This window comes from Telopea speciosissima, chromosome 9 (assembly GCF_018873765.1).
Source record: "Telopea speciosissima isolate NSW1024214 ecotype Mountain lineage chromosome 9, Tspe_v1, whole genome shotgun sequence".
NCBI classification, from domain to species: Eukaryota; Viridiplantae; Streptophyta; class Magnoliopsida; order Proteales; family Proteaceae; genus Telopea; species Telopea speciosissima.
The window spans coordinates 63,887,424-63,904,407 of record NC_057924.1 but is presented as its reverse complement, the minus strand read 5'-3'; the positions used below and the strand labels follow the sequence as shown (position 1 = coordinate 63,904,407).

At 40.2% G+C, this 16,984-nt stretch overlaps 1 protein-coding gene across 1 annotated transcript in view; it reads left to right on the top strand.

Moving 5' to 3' along the window:
• The window catches only part of LOC122639706, a 51,288-nt gene extending 34,665 nt beyond the window's left edge, over window positions 1-16,623 (top strand). Inside the window, exons 9-12 of the mRNA XM_043832618.1 lie at window positions 15,023-15,073; window positions 15,193-15,261; window positions 15,493-15,738; window positions 16,016-16,623. Coding sequence (XP_043688553.1) covers window positions 15,023-15,073; window positions 15,193-15,261; window positions 15,493-15,738; window positions 16,016-16,216 — 567 coding nt within the window. The 3' untranslated portion in view covers window positions 16,217-16,623. The remainder of the gene's footprint in view (window positions 1-15,022; window positions 15,074-15,192; window positions 15,262-15,492; window positions 15,739-16,015) is intronic.
• Window positions 16,624-16,984: the final 361 nt, after the last annotated feature.

Here is a 16,984-nt window from a genome sequence, read left to right as displayed (position 1 = left end):
GAATCATCTGTGTACTTATTGTTAGTTCTGTTAATCAACTTGCTGATGTATTTACAAAGGGTTTGAATTGTATGGTGTTTCATCCACTGGTCTCCAAGGTGGGCATGTACGATATATTTGCACCAACTTGAGGGGGGAGTGTTGAGAACCGTAGGATTGGAATATTGGCACCTTACATTAGGTTACATTAAGGTTTTATTTTATTTCCCTTTTTCTTTTAAACCTTTTTTACCCTTTTAGGGTTGTAACTACATTATAAATAAAGTAGACCTTTGTCATTTATGAAGAGTCACATCATTCTCCCAACTCTGATTTTGAACTTTTTCCTTTAAGCTTTAAAGGGATACAACTATAGTTGTCAAAGCGGCAAGGCGACCTAAGGCGGTGGAGGTAGTGGTTTTTTTCTCCCCTTATTTTCTAATATTATTTAGTGTGCTACAATATTTACCTTATATCATAAAAAATCAACATTAAGCCACATCTAGTCATAAAAAATCAACATTAAGTTACATTAAGCAATAAAAAATTAATATTAAGCCGCATAAAGTCATAAAAATCAATATAGAACTAGAAGACAACGAAATTGAAGAAGCAAGCTATTGGAAGCTTGAAACAATCAAAACATACATTTAGTTTATACTGTTATTAGAAAATATAATCTTATCAATAAGTAATTAAATTACTGTCGATTTAGAAAAATGTTCTTGTTCTCTAGAAGTTTGATTGATCAAATGATTTTATTTTTACATGAGAATTTTTTGTATTAGGTAGAACACAAAACCAGCTTCAACAATCCAATATTGCTTAAATCTTATTTGTATTGAAGGAGTTATGTTCCGATCAAACCTTAGTGTGCGTGAATGCTGTCAAAATCACTCTGAATGCAAATATTTTTTAAATATCAAAACAATGAATATTTTACCAGTACTTTGGGTTTTTAGCAATATTTTTCCATATTAAGATTTATGGAATTTTTAAATTTGAGAAAAAACTCAGCATTAGAAAGTTGAAAATTTCACCTATCATAAAAAATCCTGTTTTTGTTCTTGAACCGGTGGGTTGACTTTTTATCATCTTGGAATTTTATTTTTTAACCATTTTTATGGGATTCAAATAAAGGGGGGGGGGTGTTTGCTTATTTATGAATAATATCCTAAGTAAATGATATTTGGCATAAATAAGTACCAGAACATGGTCCGATACTAATTAAACCAGTGCAAGGCGCCTTATATTGTGGCGGCAGTCGCCTAGGCCGCTAGAGATCCGCTGGACTCCTAAGTGGTGTCTAGGTAATGTAGTCCTAGGTAGGAGTAATCCCACTAGGAACCAGGGTAATAGGATCTCTTAACAAGGCTGGCCGATTGGGACAGCTTAGGCTAATTAGGGCAGAATTAGGGTTATGGTTAGGGTTTCGACTTAGGGTTTTATTTGGTAATGATGTGCAGAATTTTATGAGTCTAATGGTATAAGTTGGATCAAATTTGGTTGAGGTTGGAATTCTAGGGTTTTGGGTAGGATGCCTTATGAAAATGGACTGTTTGTAAGATCTAGGGTTTAGGGACAGATTTTAGGAAAGAGGTTTATAGGGTATTAATGGGCAGGTCTAGGGGGTGATTTTGGTATAAAGAAGTTAGGGTTTGGATGAGTTACAAAATTCTGCAGTTCTGGACAGAAGTGTGTTGCAGGTTTTAGGGTTCTAATGGATCTATGGATTAATGGAAGGGATGATAATAGGAGTAGATGGAGCTTAGGTTAGAGGATTAGAAGAAGAAGGTTAAATGCTGAATTAATAAACTACTTACTTGAAAGATTAAATCTTCAATGGTAGCAGCTTTAAAGAACTAGAAGAAGGACCTCCCGATCTACAAGATGCAAGGAGTCGATCGGAGTCCACCAATCCCTTCACCTTGATATTACCCACAAGGTAGCCTTGATATTACTCACAAGGTTCACTCAACAGAGCAGAGCAGCAGCTATGGCAGCAAACAAAAGCTTTTCATTAATCAAATTCGTGTACAATGCTGGCCTCCCTTACAAACTTATATAGAAGACTCAAAAATAGACTTAGACACTAAAAAGGAATGGCCTAACCTTATCCCTAACCTATTAGGCAACTTAAACTGACTAGGAAACTCAAATAGATTCAAAATAGAGTCCTAATGACTTAAAACAACTTAAACTACTTAAAATAAAGAAGATTCCCTAGTAGCCAATAGGATATAAGAACCTCTTAGCCAATAGGACCACTTCACTTAAATTAGACCAATTGAACCAATTGGATGCAACCAATTTAAACCGGTTCAATTAAAAACACAAAATAAAAACTAAGTATTGGGCTAATCCCGTATGCAACCTATATACCCCTATTTCAGGCCCACTAAAGTGGCCTAATACATAAAAAACCCTTGGGAACAAAGGCCCAACATATATATATCCCAACCCTACACTTATTCCCAATGAAACAAGCCCTATTTGATGATGAATCTGCATCACTAGGCTACGCCTTGACAACTATGGATACAACGATCACACAGAACTCCGGACGTACTTCTCAACTTCATCCATCCTATTTTAGTCCTCTGGGTAATGTTGTCTTCTATCTTGCCCGTCTTATTTACGATTGATCCCAAATATCTGAAGTGATTAATTTGCGGGACCTCCCTCTCACCAATATTCACGATCTCATTTTCTGTCTGAGAGTTGCTGAAGTTACACACCATATTTTTGGTTTTAGGTCTACTTATACCTAGACCTTTTAATTCCAAGGTTGATCTCCATAGTTCTACTTTCATTAATCCTTGCTTTTGTCTCTTCTGTCGATACAATATCATCAACAAAGATCATACACCAATGGGACCATCTTGTATGCCTCTGGTTAAGTCATCAATGATAAGTGCAAACATCGAATAACGTTGCCTGACTTCATTAAGTTTTTCTCTATAGAAAGCGATAGGGTGTCCACCTTGCATCAATACACCCCCCAAACCAATATGCGAGGCGTCAGTCGCCACCTCAAATACAAGGTCAAAGTCTGGTAAGTGTAATACCGGAGCCTCTGTCATCATCTTCTTGATAAGATCAAAGGCCTTTGCTCCATTCAAACTTACCCTTATGCTGCTTAGAACATTTGGTGATGGGTGCCATGATTGCACTAAATTTCCAAATGAAATGTCTGTAAAATGAAGCTAGACCGGAGAAGCTACGGACTTCAGTGAATGTCTTCGATGTAGACCAATCAGTAATACTCTTGATCTTGTCTGGATCAGCTTTGAAACCTCGTGAAGAGACAATATAACCAAGGAATATAACCTTGGGCAGCATGAAGGAGCATTTCTTGAGATTAATACTCAACTTCTCTATATGGAGCACTCTCAAAACTTGTTTTAAGTGGTCGATGTGGTCATCTAGATGCATGTTATAATCAAGATATCATCAAAATACACAACCAAAAATCTACCAATGAAAGGACGAAATTACAATTGATCCATTTTTTTTGGGTATCGCATCATTCTGATACATGTCATACCAATACGTATTGGTTAGTATCGGTGGATACGGTAGAATACTAAAAACATTGCAGTTTTAGTCATCCATAAATTTTGTTCCACGTTGCATGATGAAACTCATATTTTTATTATTTGACCCAAGTTCTTTTAGACTTTCTATAATTGTGATTGTACCCCACTGTTTTACCCTGACTAGGAACTCTAGGCATTACTAGAATCTGAGGGCACTGCTCTCTCTAATTTTGATTGTTGCTTTAAGAAGTATATATATATATATATATTTGATAAATAAAAAATTCATTAGCAAAAGGAGAAAGAGATACAAGGGCTCCCCTCAGAGAAGGGGGGGAGAAACGAAAAGAAAACAACAAAACAAAACCCTACCCATACTATAATGAGTGGGGGAGGTCCCTCGCCTTCGAGAAAAGGGGGGTGGGGGAGAAAAGAAAAGAAAAAACCGTACCCACACTATAACAAGTGGAGGAGGTACCAAGAGGCAACAATAAGCCTATTTCTGGGAGCCGGGTCCACAAATAACTTGTTTCTGACAACCAAGACAATAGTGTGCCAAATCTGCTGGAAAGATCTGGATTTGGAGGTCCATCTTTTGAGGTTGCGTGTCATCCAATTGTGATAAATAGCGGCTCCAAAAGAAAGCTTATCCACATGATCACAAACTGAGTTACCAGCAAAGGTCATGTCCTCCCAAACTCATTCGTGCTGGAATGGAAAAATCCTTCTTCTTTGGTGCCAACATCTAGAAAGGAGACCGTTCCAAATCATAGAGAACGGGCAGCCGAGGAAAAGGTGGCCGACGACATCATTGGCATTCCAACTAAGGTTATTTAAGAGGAGTGAGTATTTTGAAAAGGATTGTGTTGGGAAACAGTAAGAAAGGGTCTGCCACGTAGTGAAGCTGTGTCGGGGAATGTGGGTCTTGAACCAGACCAAGTTGCACCAAGAAACAAGTCCACGAGCTCGAATTAGATCCCAAGCTGACTTAGAGCTGAATAGCCCTAAAGAAGAGGCAGACCAAGAAACAATATCACTAGCACCTCTGGGCCTTTTGGGGATGTCCGATAGAGCAAACTAGAGAATAAACAGCTGGGTGGAGGAGGAGGGGGCGAGGAGTCCAGTCATCATGCTGAATAATGTCTGAAACAATATCCATCCTTTCATAACCTGGACTGTAAATAGCTCTGGCAACTACCAAATGGAGGACTCCCTGGGGGTGCCAATGGTCCAGCCATAATCTAGTGGAGGCACCATCATCAATCAGGACTTGATGACCTAATGTAGTCCTAGATAGGTAGGAGACCTATTCGGAGCCAGTTCAACCAGGATCTGATCTGAACCGGTCATCCGAATGGGTGAAACTTGAGTTTTAGGTCAAAATTAGGGTTAAAGTTAGGTTTAGGTTAGGGTTGTCTTATATGTAGGGAAGTCTAATGGTATAGGTTTTATGATGTTGAGTGAATGGAAGTAGGTTAGGTGAGTTGGGCAGCAAGATAAGGTTATTTGAGACAATTCCTAATGGAGGTAGGAGAAGGGGATTTTAGGGTTTAGGATGGTGGTGGTCTGATGAAACTTGGATCAAGTGTCAATAATGATGTGAGGGATGTATGCTGAAAGTTTGGTTTGAAACTGATAGATAGATTTGAAGTTATGGAGGAATCCTAGTTAGGGTAGGAGTGAGGGTATTATGGTAAATAGGGTATTGGAACTAGGGTTAAGAGATATGATTATGTTACTAATTTCAGAATTAACATGTCATGAAATCAACTACTTATTCTGAGCATGAAGTCAGAATCGAGTATGGTTGAAGGTCTGAAACTGTGCTTTAATGGAGGTAGGGGCAGAATGGGAAATATGAGAAATATACAAATCAGGCCACAGGAATTAGGTCAAATTTGAATCACTTCCCAAATTAGGGTTAATAGAGGTATGGTGAAAATCTGAGTTCAATCGGATGGCTGGTTTGGTAGATCTCAAAAATCACCTTGTATGTGACCTTCTCGAAGGAAGAAGAATAGTTGCAGAACTTCTTACTTGTTGCAGGTTTAATGGAGGGGGATGGAAGGCTGGTTTAATGATCTGATTGGATTGATGAGGAAGTTAGGTTTAGGTTATAGGATGAGAAGTAGAAGGGAATAACTGAAATTAAAATAGCTTACTGGTTTGAAGAGATCCCCAACAACAGTAGCTTGAGCAATTGTGAGAAAACCTCCCAATCTTCACGATGCAAGAAGTCGCAGTAGTCCTCGTACCCGTCCACCTTGATAAACTCACAAGGATGCAATCTCACAAGGAGCAGCAGCAATGGCAGTAAGCATAAAGTTAATTTTTATTAATCAAATTCGTATTCAATGTTGACCTCTCTTACAAGCTTATATAGAAGACTCGAAAATAGACTTAGACACTAAAAAGGAAAGGCCTAATCCTATCCCTAACTTGTTAGGTAACTTAAATTGATTAGGAAACTGAAATAGACTCAAAATAGAGTCCTAAATCCAGACCAACTAAACAACTAAAAAAGAAAAACTAATAAATCACTTAAATTGAGCCATTGGTTCAAACCAGCTTTGGGCCAGTTCAATTTAAAACATTAAAACATGAAAATAAACTAACTATAGGGCTAATCCCGTATGCAACTCAAGTACCCCAACTTTAGGCCCATAAAAGTGGCATATTGCATAAAAACCCTTGGGATCAAAGACCCAACATATATATACTTATACATTCCAACCCTAGACTTATTCCTAATAAAAGAAGCCCAATTTGGTGATAAATCTGCATCAACTCTCCCCAGCTTGAAAAAATTCGTCCTCAAATTTTGCAGTGATGAGGGGGAAACAACTTGTGACTAGTAGCTTTAACCATTCCCAAACAAAATTCTGGTGAGGCAGGGACATTAGGAATAAAATCTTCAAGGCGTGGAGCTCTCTCTTCGAAGGACCATGGTGGCATAACAAACTCTATGTGTTCCTTTTTTGAATCAACAACAACTGTGAATGTCTTGTCATTAGAGTCTTTAGTGTTAGCAACCTTCTCATCTAATGCTTGAGACACGGGCTCTACCTCTTCAAGAACAACATCTTGAAGGTCATTGTTCTCCCGTGGAATCACCTTTTCATTTCCTGCTGTATCATCATAAGGACTTAGGCTCTCTTGAATGAAACCCTTTTGGAGCAGCTCTCCGACTTGCTTCTTGAGCTCATCATGCTCTGTAGGACTCATTCTGTAGGTTGGTAGATTTGGTAAAATAGAACCAGGCACCAAACTAATTATATGTTGAATATTTCTCAGTGGGGGTAACTCGTTTGGCAGCTCCTTTGACATTTCATCAGAAAAATCATGCAATAACTCCTTGATGGGCTGTGCGAACTTGCCCTCATGCTGGGCAGCAACTTATTGTGTAACCACGGCTAGGATCAGACTTGAATCATGGCTGGTTTGCTCAAATTCCTTTTTTGGTACAGCTAAGACTTTACTTTCACAATCTATCCCCTTCTGGTTGGTGCACATAATTTGTCGTTTGTGCATCTCGGAGGGTAGATTAAGAGGATTTAGAATGATCTGCTGTCCCTTGTGTTGAAATACACAATGATTTTTTCTTCCATAAATAGCAGCATCGTTGTCATATAACTAGGGTCTTCCAAATAACACATTAGTCATTTGCATTGGGATGATGTCGCACCAAACCTCTTCAGCATAGTGTTGGAGTTGTAAAGGAACATAACACCTTTTATTTACTCGTAATTTGTTGCCATTCAGCAGAGCAACCTTGTAAGGTAGAGGATGCTTTTCACACTTTAGATTGGCCTTCTGCACATTTCTTTCAGAAACTACATTAACGCAACTGCCAATAATCTGAGCAGTGCGTTCTCCAACCTTCATATGAGTAAAGAATATGCAGCTACGTCGCCAATCTTCACCTTCAGTTGCAACCATCAATATACGTGCTACAACTTGTACTCCTCGGGTATTTTCATAATCTTCACCCAAGTCTTCATAATAATCAGCCCCATCATCACTATCATCTGGGGGGTAGGGCAAATAAACCCTGTTCATCTGGTGGAGGTGGAAGGGTTGGATTCAGTTTTGGAGTGCCATGCTGATCCATGGCTCTGATACCACTTAATGTAGTCCTAGATAGGTAGGAGACCTACTAGGGGCCAGTTCAACCAGGATTTGATCTGAACAGGTCATCCAAATGGGTGAAACTTGAGTTTTAGGTCAAAATTACGGTTAAAGTTAGGTTTAGGTTAGGGTTGTCTTATATATTAATGATGGACAGGTGTAGGGAAGTCTAATGGCACAGGTTTTATGATGTTTGAGTGAATGGAAGTAGGTTAGGTGAGTTGGGCAGCAAGTTAAGGTTTTGAGACAATTCCTAATGGAGGTAGGAGAAGGGGATTCTAGGGTTTAGGATGGTGAGGGTCTGATGAAACTTGGATTGACTGTCAATAATGATGTAAGGGATGTATGCTGAAAGTTTGGTTTGAAACTGATGGACAGATTTGAAGTTATGGAGGAATCCTAGTTAGGGTAGGAGTGAGGGTATTATGGTAAATAGGATATTGGAACTAGGGTTTGGAGATATGATAAGGTTACTAATTTCAGAATTAACATGTCATGAAATCAACTTCTTATTTTGAGCATGAAATCAGAATCAAGTATGGTTGAAAATCTGAAACTGTGCTTCAATGGAGGAAGGGGCAGAACGGGAAATATGAGAAATATTCAAATCAGGCCATAGGAATTAGGTCAAATTTGAATCACTTCCCAAATTAGGGTTAATAGAGGTATGATGAAAATATGAGTTCAATCAGATGGCTGGTTTGGTAGATCTAAAAAATCACCTTGTATGTGACCTCCTCGAAGGAAGAAGAATAGTTGCAGAATGAACTTACTTGTTGCAGGTTTAATGGAGGGGGATGGAAGGCTGGTTTAATGATCTGATTGGATCGATGGGTAAGATAGGTTTAGGTCAGAGAATGAGAAGTAGAAGGGAATAACTGAATTAAAATTGCTTATTGGTTTGAAGGGATCCCCAACAACAACGGCTTGAGCAATGGTTAGAAAACCTCCCGATCTTCACGATGCAAGGAGTCGCAGGAGTCCATGTACCCTTTCCACCTTGATAAACCCACAAAGATGCAATCTCACAAGGAGCAGCAGCAATGGCAGCAAGCATCAAGCTAATTTTTATTAATCAAATTCGTATTCAATGCTGGCCTCCCTTACAAACTTATATAGAAGACTCAAAAATAGACTTAAACACTAAAAAGGAAAGGCCTAACCCTATCCCTAACCTATTGGGTAACTTAAAATGACTAGGAAACTGAAATAAACTCAAAATAGAGTCCATAATCCGAAATCTTGCGAGATCTCGGGGAGATTCTCGGTTTTCCAATTTCCCGAGTCGAGATGGCCTACGAAACTTAAAATGTCAATATCTCTCCGAGATCTCTCCAAGATCTTGGTTTGACATAGGAAAATGCCCATCTAGGTCCTTTATATGAGTGCCAGAAGATCCAAGATCTCGGCGAGATCTCTCCAAGATCTTGGTTTGACATAGGAAAATGCCCATCTAGGTCCTTTATATGAGTGCGATCTCGAGATCTTGCTGGAAATTCTTGGTATACGACACCTATCTATGCCAGAACAAAGTAAATGAAAATTCATTTACTTAAGATATTATTCATAAATAAGCAAATACCCCCCAATTTGAATTCAATAAAAATAGTTAAAAAATCAAATTCCAAAAGGAAAAAAAGTCAACCCCCCAGTTCAAGAACAAAAACTGGATTTTTGACGATAGGTGTAATTTTCAACTTTCTAATGCTGGGGTTTTTCTCAAATCTAAAAATTCCATAAATCTTATTATGGTAAAGCATTGCTAAAAATCAAAAGTGCGGTAAAATATTCATTTGTTTTGATGTCCAAAAAATTATTTTCATTCAGAGCGATTTTGACAGCATTCGCGCACACCGAATTAAGTTTGACCGGTACATAACTCTTTCATTATAAATCAGATTTTACCAATCTTGGACTTATTGGAAAGCTATGTTTTGGAAGCTTTCCAACAAGTCCAAGATTGCTTAAATCTGATTTATATTGAAGGAGTTATTGCTTAAATGATATTAGGCATAAATAAGACTGTTTGTCCTGTGTCTGTCCTGGTTTCTAGAATAAGTAAGTGTCTGTCCTGCTTTCTCACTAACTGAAACTCCTATTTGGACTTTGTTTTTGCAAAATCTAATAATGCCATTGTGTTTAAATGGCCTAAAATAGGTTGTATACCAATTTTCAGATCCAAAAGAGGTCTAAAACCCACCGAGATGGGCTTCCGAGTCGGAAAAAAAAAATGGACAAACTCGCCGAGATGTCGGTCCAACTCGGTTTTTTACTGGGCCGAGATGGCTTCGAGACCCGAGTTTTCGAACCTTGATAGAGTCCTAATCCAGCCCAACTAAACAAGTAAGAGAAAAACTAATAAAATCACTTAAATTGAACCACTGGCCAAAACCAGCTGGTTCAATTTAAAACATTAAAAAACATGAAAATAAACTTACTATAGGGCTAATCCCGTATGCAACTCATGTACCCCGACTTTAGGCCCATAAAAGTGGCCTATTACATAAAAAACCCTTATATATATCCCAACCCTAGACTTATTCCTAATAAAAGAAGTCCAATTTGGTGATAAATCTGCATCATGACCCCATAAGCAAGAGGGTCTAAGCTTCAGAACCTTTCTTCAGACGCAAGAAGCATAAGAGATTAGGGGAGCAGTCCAGGTAGAGTCATTACAAAGGAGCCTAGAGTAGAACCCATCGACCCAGGTACTTTTCTTTTGGCATCTAGCTTCAAAATCAGCTTGAAAATACCAATAGAGTTGACATCTTTAATACTCCTTAGCCCAAGACCCCTCTCATCTTTAGGGAGGCGGACGAAGACCCAATTGATAGGGAGGATGAATTTGGAGCAATCAGTTCCTATCCAGAGAAAGGAACACATGAGAGGTCCAAGCTTTACAATAACAGACTGAGGTACTCCGAAAATGACAGACCAATATATATATATATCAAAGGACAAATCTAATCAATTCAAGGCGGCCAACATAAGATACAAGTGTACCCTTCTAAAGCTGGGGTCTCTTACGCATAGGGTCCAACATGGGAGTGTAATAGTGGGTAGTCAGTCTGGATGGGATCAGGGGCAAACCAAGATATTTGACTGGCAAATGGTCTAAAGAAAACCCAGTCAACTTCTTCAAACAAGCCTTATCATCCTCTGGAACCCCAGCAAGAGCATGAGGGATTTGGAAAGGTTGATTTGGAGACTCGATATACACCAAAAGGGGATCAGCCTTAAAGAAGATCATGAGGTCGTTAGCAAAGGGCAAATGGGAGAGCCCTAGGGCCTTACATTTGGGAAGGAGAATAATAAACTGCTGGTTCAAACTGGATTGGATACTTCGAGAAAGGATTCAAGGTTCTGAAATTTGTTATAGAGGAAGCACCTTCTTTCTTGGGGATGAGGCAAAGGAAAGTGTGGTTAATCCCTTTAATCTGACCGGGATTATAGAAGAAATTATGTAGGGCCTTGATCAAATCCTCTTTGATAGTGTACCAAGTGGAAGAAAAAAACCTCATACTGAAACTCTGTAGCCTTGTGAGAGTGGACAACAGTGAGGATTTCTTCCTCAGAGGGGATAGCCTAGGAATCTTTCCTCTTGGGGAAAATTAAAGAATGAAGGTTCAAAAGGAGAACTTTCTCTTCATCAGCCAGAGTGGCTTTATGAATATCAAAATGGAGTTTCAATTGGATATCAAAAAGCTTGGCCCTGCATTCTGAAAGCGAGGAGGAAATATTCCCAAAAAGAAGAGTTTCATGCTTTAAACGCACATTTAACATTTCAGAGATTTTTGGCCAAGGAGATAAAGGCGGTGGAATGAAGTAGAACAGGCTTGGCTAAGGTTTTAGAGACTATGGAGAGGAAATCAGGGTGAGAGGACCACATGTCAAAGTATTTGAAAGGTTTAGCGCCAAAGAATATTTAAGGTTGGATAAAAATAGTGATGGGGCTATGGTTTGAGATACCAGCAGGATCAAAGGTAGCATGAAAGATGGAAAGGAGGTTAACCATATCTCATTTATCAAAACCCTGTCAAGCTTGCAAGAATTCATGGAGTTGCCACTTCTTCTTTTGTGCCAGGAGAATTTCATACTAGATCATCTCAGATCATTTATTCCTATATCTTCAAGGCACTCATTAAAGGAATCAATTCAAGAATCAACAAGATGATTAGCACCCTGTTTTTATGGCCAAACCAGATTATGTTGAAATCACCCTCAATGCTTAAGGAAGAGATCCAACCCGGAGAGCAATGTGCCAAAGGTCAGCCCAAAGCGAGGTTCTCTTAGAAGGGCAATTAGAGGCATAGACAATAGTGAAGAGAAAAAAAGAGTTCCTATTGATATATAAAATTTTGAAGTGAAGCAACTGAGAAGAGGAGAACAACAGTTGGAGATGGAGAATAGATGGGTCCCGGAGGCACGAAAGGTGGCCATTGGGCAATAGAGGAGAATATATGGGGGCATTCGGCTCTTCATTTCTGATTTCAGTAAGACAACAAGAAACAGTATGTAGAGATTTGATGCGAGAGCGAACTTTGGACTGTTTGGACGAGGAATTGGGGCCTCAGGTATTCCATATCACGCAATGATTCATCAAATATTCAGGGAGTGGTGCATCGAAGGATCCAAAGAGCAGGGACGAGGGGGGATGCTGTTGGAAAATAGTAAGGGTACTAGTGCAACGACAACGACATTGAGAGTAGGTTGCTGATGGAGTGAGAGGGTGGAAGTGGGTAGCGTTGGAGGGGGGAGGGTCCCATGGAGTCAAAAGAGATGTAGGTTAAAGGCTTCTGTGTGGAACAGGACAGAGGTAAGGGTGGAGTAGTGATGTTGTTGGTAGTAGCAGGAGGGTTGTTGGTGGTATGGGTCGGATGGATAGAACCAACTACCAATGAGGAAATTGGTCTCTCTGGGTGACTAGGGGAGACAAGGTACGGTGGGTCGGCTCATGGCAATGGGTGTGGAATAGAGTTGGCTTGGGCTGGGGGGTTAGTTTGTGGCAGGGGGTTGAGTTGAGATGGATTGGGCTAAGGGATTGGCTCAGTAAAAAGAGAGTGAGGGTGGTTAGCGGGGGTGGTATTGGGATGGACATGGGCGTGTGATGAGCCCAACACGAGTGGCGATAGCGAGTTGGTGAGGTGGTAGCAAGTCGGAATCGCTAGGGGGGCAAGGGAGGGGTAAAAAGGGGGAGGACAGAGTTGGAGGATGTTCTTGAAGAGGAGGGGTAAACCTGCTGGGGTTTTTCAATGCGGATTCAAAAGGAGGGTATGAAGTGGTTTGTTGCAGCGATAGGATGGAAGGTTGATGTTCAACGGGCAAGAAGGATAGAGAGCTATGGTAGAGTTGACAGGTTCATCGATAGAAGTGACATACTTGTCATTGTTAGAGTACAGAGCCAGAAACCTATTGTTACCTTTGGTGGCTGCTGAGTTATGGACGGTAGAGAGGGATTTTCTGGTTCTTGACTATGGGGGGAGCCAGAGAGGGGTCACGCCAACGATGAGTAGGCCCTTAGCAATGAAGGCGTCTACTCCGACTAGGGGAGCAGTCCGCAATGGTAAGATTTGAGCTAGGGAGGGAGATGGTGGGACAAGGGGTAAGAGAGAAGAGATGGATTTTTTCTGGCCATAGGTAGGGTTGCATGAGGTGGCGAGATGGTCGGTGGTGGATGCTGAATGAGAGAGAGGTTCGATGGCGGCATCAGGACCAAGGGGATGTTTGATTGTGGCTGCTGGTCGAGATGGGGGGTTTGGTGGTGGCTGTTTGTAGAGAGGGGGTATGATGGTGGTAGCAGGACACGGGCATTTCTCAGAGAGATTACCAAAGACTTTACACTTCAAGCTGTGGGGCGGAGTACATTCATAGCAGACTTGTTGGTTGAAAGAAAATCCTTTATAATCAGCCACCATGATGAAGGATGGTGGAGGGTCTTCAGCAGAAATCTCTACGCATATCCGGGCAAAAGCAAGACGGTCCATCTTCTTGGTCCTTCCATCGGAATACAGGGGCCTCCCCAAGATTGAGCCAACAATACTTGGACTATCCTCACACCAGAAGTGGAGCGGAAGGCCCGGTAGAGATGTCCAAAGAGGGATGGTGTTCAGGTCGACACGGTTTATTTGCAGTTCACGATCCCATTGTGTAACAGAATTGGTTTCTGGCCAACATTCCAAGGCCCTCCTTCCAGGGCACGAACCTTGTCAAGTTCTTTTGAGAATTTTAAAATTTAAAAAATTCATTATCCTGAGGCTTATCAAGAATTATAGACATTAATAGAATCTGAAAGCACTAATCCCATTTGAAGTATTTTATATGGCATGCTAACATATATACAAGATGGTTGTTGAATACGCTGATTGTCTGAAGTGGGAGGGAAATAGTGTTTAAAAAGCCTAAAGCATAGAAGGGTATAATAATCAATGACTCAGTTGAGCAATATAATGACTAAGAAATTGTGAATCCATCATCTCTCTATTCCCCCCCTCCCCCTCTTCTCCGGTAGAACTTTGGAGGACCTGTAATTTTGAGTGATTGGTAACAAGTAATGAATTGGGGAACTTAAATGTCTAAAAGTTTGACTACTTTCTTTGTGCCAGTGCCATCCTTCTACTGGTCACCATGCTAGTTTTCTTATAACTAATACTAACCATTCTTTCCGTATTTAATGAGACAATGACCTAACTTTGGGTTCAACTCATTTAATAAATAATTTGCATTGGGTTGTATAGAATTAGGTAGGTGTATTGGGAGGTAGTAAAGTTGAAGAATTAACGATAATTAGAAATCTCATCCCTAGTGGGAATTCTGCTTCAAATTTCTTCCTGCTTTTCTGTTGGATTTCAGATATCACTATTGACTCCTTGAAGTCTGCTGTCATAATAAGGGCATTCTCCTTTTTAATACTCCTAATTTGTTTTCTGAAGAAGATATACTAGTACGTTTCTAAATATGTTAGTTCATAAGTTCTACCAAATATGGATAGACTTGAATTGTTTATTAATTATACAGGCACTCTTTATTGCTCCCGCTCCCGCTCCCTGATAATTCTTATAACAGTAGGTTCCCTGCTTTTGCTTCTACGCTCGCTATCACATCTGCTATGAAGCTTTAAAAGGCTTCTCAGATGGTGGAATTTTTGCCACTTCCATTTCTTTTAGTACCCCTTGGCATTTATGGCTATCCGCATCAAAGAATTTTCCTCTCAGACGGATCTACAAACTGCCCGCTTATATAACCTCTTACATGCCAAGCCAATAGCGGGTAGAAGGGGTCCCACATATTTGAATAGAGAGAGGGAGGTACACATTGACAGTGTGTACTTCGTTTCCCCTTATCAATATTATTCTCATTTTTTTTAAATCATTCTTCAGGTCAGACGCAATTTGGATCAAGCCAAAACTGTACTGGAGGCTTTGATTAAGGTATCGAATTGTTGACGAAGTTTATAACTTCCAAATTGTTCTGTTGTTTTGAGGTTATAAACATTCCTAGTTACTGCTACAGCGTATGGATGGTTACCCAATAACACAATTTCTTGCAGAGGGAAGAGAAGAAAAGAGAGGTCATGGAAAGTGAAGTCAGCCTTCAACGAATACAAATCAAGTACAAGGTGTGCATTTAATGTCATGTTTCATCTGCTTTAGTCGGACTAGCATTTCCTCAAAAGGAATGGATCCAGTACTTTAATGTCATGCAGATTAAAACTCTGCCTTTGTCATCCTAGTAAAATTGTTGAAAGAGTTGATTTGTTAAACTTTTTATTTTATCTTTGGAATTTCTGTAGCATAACTTATCCATATTTATTGATTGTTTGATTCTGTAAATTGTAATGGATTTTCAGCATGAGACTCAGCTGGTTGAAGATGGCTTGGCCCTGCCAGGCTTCCCACCAATGTCTTGCAAATTTGGTTCGAGCGAGGATGATTTTGCGGACTCGGATGACATGGCTAATAGCCGCACACGTATGAGACCATCTGCAGCACAGAGTACACCTTTCACAGACTCCAAGCTGATGATTCTCCCAACAGGGCGTGTGAACCGAGAATTGAGACGACGACATCCACCACATGGATGGTTCCACAAAAGGGTATACAATTTTAACCTTGCTAAATTAGGATACCTAGCTGATTCCCTATCCCCTCAAACTAGCAAGTGAAGATAAGATGAAGAGTTAATAATATTGGCTTGCTGCCAAACTGGCAATCCCTTGTTTGAATGAGTAAACGACACTGCATTTGTTTCTTTTGAGTACCGATGTCCACCCCCTTCTTTTAAGTATTCAGAAATTTTGGAATGTGACCAATATAGCCGTGATCGTGTTTGGCACATAATGCATTGTCTGACAAACTGCCGGATTGATGCAGGATCCACTTGAGCCAGTATTGTTGTTCACAAGACCTTTGTATCCAGAAAAGTTGGCTGCAGCAAGAATACTACCTCCACCAAGTCCTCCAACTGAAAATGGCGAATCCATACCACCATATCATCTCCGTGGAAGGATTGGCCGAGGAGGACGCATCATATTTGATCGATGGAATCCTCTATTGCAATCACCACTTGGCTAGATAACTCTTAATATGTGCCACCAGATCCCAGGCCTCCATATGGTTGAATTAGATTTGCACATTTACTTCGACTCTGGTGAATCCGAACTTGGTGAGTCCCACTGGAACAAGAAGTTGGCAAAGACCATCATGTTCCCTCTATCAGGCATACTGTGGAAGCAAGGGTTTAAGATATTCTAGGCCCGGTTCAGGCATTCATTTGCAAGCTGGAAGACCACAACCACGACCTAGCAGGTGGAAATGGATGTATCTTGGCGTGTCTTGTTCAGGCATCTGGGTAGTTCAAAGAGTCTTCGTTGCTTTTGCATGTTATTTATGGCCTGCCTGACCTGCCTTAGCCCAGTGGCATGGTTATTGTACAATTATTCTTTTCTTGACTTACCTTTCTGATTAAATCATCGTTGCCTCCCAAAAGGAATAGCTCTCTTCTCCCTCAACCCCCACAATCCAGGTCACACTTTACTAATGTGTCAAGCTTCAGACATGGAAGAATGAATTAGTAATGAGTGCCATATTTGGTGCCATGTCAAATCCAGTTTGACACGCCACCATTGTCTCAAATGTCTGGTTCACCAATTGTGGGGCTTTCTTTGTGGCTTTTTAAGGATTCCTATTAGGTTCACTTCCAGTGGTTTTAAAAAACATGATACATAGAGATGTAAAATTGGACTGGAGCTCCATCCTCAGACATTGTGAATGTGGAATGAATGAATATTATTCGCATTGGGAAATATCTCATTAACAGCTTTCAGAAGCCTTTTGGCAGTC